This window comes from Mesitornis unicolor, unplaced genomic scaffold, assembly GCF_000695765.1.
Source record: "Mesitornis unicolor isolate BGI_N332 unplaced genomic scaffold, ASM69576v1 scaffold211, whole genome shotgun sequence".
NCBI lineage: Eukaryota > Metazoa > Chordata > Aves > Mesitornithiformes > Mesitornithidae > Mesitornis > Mesitornis unicolor.
This window is the reverse complement of record NW_010164236.1, coordinates 78,110-84,019: the sequence shown is the minus strand read 5'-3', so window position 1 is coordinate 84,019 and position 5,910 is coordinate 78,110. Positions and strand designations below refer to the sequence as shown.

At 42.9% G+C, this 5,910-nt stretch overlaps 1 protein-coding gene across 1 annotated transcript in view; it reads right to left on the bottom strand.

The window, feature by feature from the left end:
* The window catches only part of LOC104548245 (A-kinase anchor protein 13-like), a gene marked incomplete at its 5' end in the record, with an annotated part of 20,738 nt that overhangs the window by 5,997 nt on the left and 8,831 nt on the right, over window positions 1–5,910 (bottom strand). The window contains one exon of the mRNA XM_010194215.1: window positions 4,304–4,600. Within this exon, the coding sequence (XP_010192517.1) occupies window positions 4,304–4,600 (297 nt within the window). The remainder of the gene's footprint in view (window positions 1–4,303; window positions 4,601–5,910) is intronic.

Sequence of the window (5,910 nt, the reverse complement as noted above, 5' to 3'; positions counted from 1 at the left end):
CCTACACATGACACATAGCGGGCTTTCTTTTGCTATCCAGTTCACCTAAACAAATGGTTGAGCATCTTCTGCCTGTCTTGGCCAGAGAGGATGGAGCCCAAGGCCCTCCAAAGTCAGGGATCTTGGGTGCTCCCATCCCCAATTCTGCTATAGCATGGCACCAAGTGGGAGCTGGAAGATATTTTACTCTCTTGAAGTCCCATTACTTGTGACTCTGTAAAATATTTTCTGTCAGAAAAATAACAGATACTTAATAAAAGTCTTTCTGGGGTCCTTTTCTCTAAGCTAAGGGTTAAAGGCAAAGACTTGTTCTCCGAGGTCTTCTACAAACAGCAAGGAGGACTTTGCACTTCGAGTGTCCTACACAGCAGGTGGGATCAAGGAGAGTGAGAAAAAGAAAAGAGATGAAAGGCAACTTGGAAGAAGCCAGATGCACAACACCCTACCAACAAACCAGACAGCAAAAACATGGCCACTGCTTCTGGAAAAAGGACCCAAACACCAGAGGTCCCTTCTCTGCTTTCCAGTCAGCTCCATGGGTGTTGATCGACTGTGTTACTTCTCCACAGGAATATAATGCAGATGAAAACACCCTGACACCTAAGTACAACTTCTGAGTAGAGGCCATGAGGAAAAGCCAGAAAGAATGGCTTTTATTTATATATTAAGAGGGAAAATATTCCATATAGAAATTATTACCTAGATACATTATTAGTCCAATCAAGATCAGATCAGAAGGGCAAAGAATTAGAAACAAGAAATTTGAGCAGGAGTGTCACCTTTCCACAGAAAAGCAAGCAGGAAAAGCTGTAAGACAAGACCACTGATAAATGGTTTGAGAGAGAGGGTTCTGTTCTGAACTCGCTTTTCCATACAGGGATTCATGATGTCCAGCCCCTGCTCTCCATCACCTGAGCGTTACTCTCAGCGGTAAGACCACGCTGGGCACGCTGCTGGCTGCTGAAAAAGCTTGTCATCAAAGCCCCAGTCAAAAACAGTCTGGTGTTAAATTTGGCACAAAGAGCTCATTCAAAGCTTTCTGAGGTCCAAACAAATCCACTTTTTTGTCAATGGATTTTGGGTGAAGAACTAAGGACTTGTGATCACAAACACATTTAGCCTTTTACACTGTACCAGAGTAATGTAAATCAGTAAATATTTGGTTTTAAGCAATGTTAACCAACACCTACAATAACATTACTCTAAGGATTAGATTAACGAATGCTGCGCAGTGCATTTAATTTTGGGACAGTTTGTTTTTAAGCAAAAAACCCTTTTACTGTTCCAGAACAACAACAACAAAATAAAAACACGAATACTGCAAATGAACAGGGGGGTTATAAAGACGCCCTGATGAAAATACAGGAAGAAATGTTCATTTTCTTTTCAATTTGGTTTAATGAAAATAATGTCTGAAGAGATAAAAGAGGAATCAATGTAAAGTGTGTAAGAGATTAAGATTACCACGATTACAGATGCTGAACAAACTTCTCTTGTCGAATGGCAACAGCTAACTGAAGTAGGTCACATACAAGTAAATAAAGGGGCACTGGGATGTTTGCAAACGTCCTCCAGCAGTTTTAAATAACTTTGGAGGTATTTCTAACCTGCAGCTGAACGGACGTGCTCTTTACAATTTGGCTGTATGACGGTGCCATGCCTTTAATCTTGAGCAATGGCAGCTCTTAAAAGAATTAAGACCGTGGTTTAGTGAGAAAAACATAAGCGAGCAGATGATTCTCACGTAGCTTCATCCACAGTAATCCTGCCCTTTTCCATACTAAAACACCAAACCTACTAAAGTGTAAGGAAAGGCAGGAGGGAGGGAGATGCTGCAATAACATAAGGAATAACAACAGATGAATGCAAACCACTGATGATCATTTTAGTGATGCGACCACCAAGGGCCATTACTTCCTAACTGTTCTTGCGAAAGCTAGACTGCTACTTCAGTCCTTATTAAAAATAACCTTTAAATGTGCATGACAGCAACGGCCACCTCTGAACAGCAGCTCCCCATCAAGCTGTGGCGCTCAGGGAACTGGCAGAGGCTCCCGGCTCGCTCCTGCGCTCAGAGGTTTTGCTGAACAGCGGCGTTTTGTTTCCAGCCCACAAGAGCCCATAGAGACACGCCAGCTTCGAGCCTGCGCTAGAAATCTTTCAAAGAAGGGATCTGACATTTTCTTTTGTTCTCATTTCTATAGTATTTTCTCCTCCGAGAAGGTTCTTTGAAGGATCTGGTGCTGACATTTAGCAAAATGTGAAATATGAATCGGAATAGCTGTTCATAGGTGGTGACGCAGCGCAGGACGGGGTGTCCCACTCAAGGGACACGGGCCAGAACACACGTAATTGTCCAAATGCTCCCACAGCTTCAATCTTTGCTGTGCTTTTTATGTCTCCCACACACAAATTAACTCACAAGCACCAGTACAGGGGTGCTACACTTTACCACAGAGGTTTTTCCTAGCACTCCATCACAATCAGAAACATCTCTTCCATCTCTCAAAACAGAGTTCTGTGACCAAAGGATGCTCACGCGTACAAATCTTTCCTGTCGCAATCACAAAAATTCCCCCAAATTCCCTAAATTAAACCTACTAAATAAATCTGTCTATGGAATAAAAGCTGATCAGAAGATGAAAGACATACCAAGACACCACTAAACTGCCCTTATTCAGTTACATATGACAGGACTCGCTGCAAGGGAACATTTTATAGCACCAGCATTCTTGGATGACAGTTGCATTTAATGCCATTATATTTATTCACTTACATTGCTGTCTACAAAACCTCACCACAAGAAGCCAAAATGCTCAGCACTACCGAGCTCCCTCTTCTCACTGTAAAGGCAATGGATGCTCTACAGGACCATTAGCATTCAGAGCCCCACACGGCCGTGACTTCCAGGCACACAAGCACACGCTGAGCAAATCACTGTAAATCCAATGGCCTGATTTCCCCAAGTGCTGACTTTCCAAAGAATAACCAAAGTCAGAAAAGAGAAACCGGATCTCAACTTTCCTGCAAAATCAGCAACAATTTAGGGCTTCAATCAAAGCTGTCGTTAACTTAAAATCACTTTGATGGTATTTTTATCACTTAAACCAGAAATGTTTGTTTTCACTACTTTTTTAAATGCAGAAACAAACAACAGCGTCTTCCACACAGAAGGGAAAAAAATGCTAAATGTTTATCTCCTTGTAAACACATGAGAGCATCTGAATTTCTATCCAGAAATCATTAAATATGATCGAATCTTTTAAAGTCTGCTAACACTGCTTCTGTAGCCTGCCTGTGTATTCACGTTTACAAAAGCAGTCAGCAAGTCAGTGAAAAATAGAGCCAGAAGATCTCCTGCAGAAAACCGAGCTGGACCGAGCAAGCCGCGTCCCATTCCTCTGCAAGTGTTTATACCAGTGCATCCTATCAAAGATAACGGATGGCTCACAGACACATTCCTTTCATGAAAGTATTTGCCAAAATACCCTGAAAATTTACAGTAAGAGTTTGTACACACTGGAACTTGCTTCCTTAAGCTCCCCTGTAACTAAAAAAAAAAAAAAAAAGCAGAATTCGGATCCCAAACACCTCAGCACTTCTGCTTCAGCAGTTGCCAGAGATTTTGGGCCATTTTGGTTTTATTTAGAAGCTCTCAGTAGCTCTCGCTGCTATAGTTAAGGGTCAGGCTTTCCCACCCTTGCCCTCTTCTATTTGCAAAATTGTCCAGGCGTACTTTGGGGAATGCCTGTGTTTACCCACCCCGTGTTCAACCAGGGATGTGATACAAATCCCCAGGGGCAGACCTCCAACTTCTCCAAGAAAAATCAGATCTATTTTACACAGTCAATTTGCACCTATGCTCCAAACCAAACAGTTATCAAAAGTGCCAAGTCTGTGGCACAAGGGTAACATTCCCAGGAGCTTTCCACTCACAGACAGGCTTCTTTCAGGTAATCTCATGAGTGTGATGCTGATACACGAACCACTGCATACACACACAAAAAACCCCTCACCTTCCAGGTATGTTTTACAACACTGACCATTTACAACAGCTCGTGCTATTTCATAAGAGAATACACAGAGAAAACATCAGTGTTTTTTGTACTTTGAGGTGGCTGCAGTGCAAAGCATAGGATGCAGATGAAGCAGGAGCACATTGGTGCACATCATCTCCAAGCACGGAGGCCAACACACCTTTTGAAAGATGCGTGGAGGGTTCCCAAAGCAGGGATCCCTTTCTCCCAGAGTTCTGACCTCTCTCCCAACCCACGTGTCTCATACGTGCCCCAGAGATCCTCACCGGTCAGGGACTGGTCCGCTCCCAGCACGTTCCATTCTGCCGGCAGTTTCAGGTGTCGAAATGCCAAAGACACTTTCTCATCCAAAAAGTCCACGTCGGCAGCAGGTGGTCCTGACCGGTTCAAGAACCGGGTGAAATTTAGTACCTGCTGGTTGCCAGCGCAGGTGGCCAGGAACTGGGCGGCATCATAGGCTTCATCCTGGACAAACTGGAAGCTCTCTTCTGCCACAACCAGGACAGAGTGACCTTCTCGAGAGGCACAAAGTGCCACCTTCACTGTCTCACAGCAGTCATGGCCTGCAAAATAAAACCAAGGGAAATGGTAAAAAACAATTGTGTGTGCTAAAGAAACACAACTGAGCCACTCCTTTGACACACACAGTCTTTACATTAAAGCAGGTAAGAACAAATTGAGGGTCACAACTCTAAGTTAAACACTGTCTTGGGAATTTATATGTATCATCAGAGATAAGTATTCCTTACAGACTTCAAAAGATACGCAATTCTTCTGTTTGACATAATATAAATCAAGAAATAAAAGCCACTCTCATGTGACCAGACTATTTCTGGTAAGCAACAAGTGAATTCAAGAGTGTTAAGTAATTCAAGTGAAGATTTTGCTAACATACCAATAGAAATGTAGAGTCCACACAGATTATACGGTCAAACTTTTCTTTTCCAGCTCCACAGGACTCCAGTAACTCACCAGAAACCAGAACCCGAGTGCTGCAAAACTACGTACACCAAATGCTGTGACAACACTTGGCTTGTACATAAAACACCGCAATTTCACCTAAAACAAAGACCTAAAAGAGCAGCAGTGGCTGTGAGAGCACGACCTGCCCAGACACGTCCTGTGCGTGCCCTGGCGTCCCACGCTCGCTGCTGCACCTGCCCTTTGTATTCGGGTTCACATAACAAAACAAAACCTAAGCTGCTTCTGCTAAATAAAAACATGGAAATGGCCACTTACCGTATTTACAAAACAAAAAGGTTGGAAGTTTAATAACTTTTAAGTTTATTTATTTATTTAGGGCAGGGGAAGCAAGAGAAAGGATGCCCTGGAGTGGCAGCGAGTGGCAGCAATTTCATTGATCCAGAAACGGAAAAAAAAATCCCAACAAAACCCACCACAAAACCCGTAACACCTTTGCAATTTTAAAATTAAAAAAAAATACTGTGTGTCCAACACGATCAGCACTTGTAAGTGTCAGACATGGCCCTTCAGTAACAAGGTTTGTGTCTCAGGTTCAGCGTGCGGCACAGTTTCTTGTTCCAGTCTCGGGCTGACGTCAGGGCTGTTTTTGCCAGAACAGCACGGACCCTGCACTAATTACTGGAAAAGCTTCTTTTTGCCCATGACCTCAGCATACTACTACATTCATGAAAACCTGCTTAATTAAATACAATATGACTATTTATTTTTAAAGGCTTGAAAATTCAATTTAAGCCCCTATTTGTGGTCAGTGGGAAAGTTTCCTTCTTGTGTCAGGGTCCTTTGCTGTTGATTTCCCTGACAAAAGGAAAAATATGTCCCTAATCTTCACGGTCTTTCAGCCAACCTTACAAATCTCTTCTGAGGCTTTTGGCATCTGTACAGGATTTTC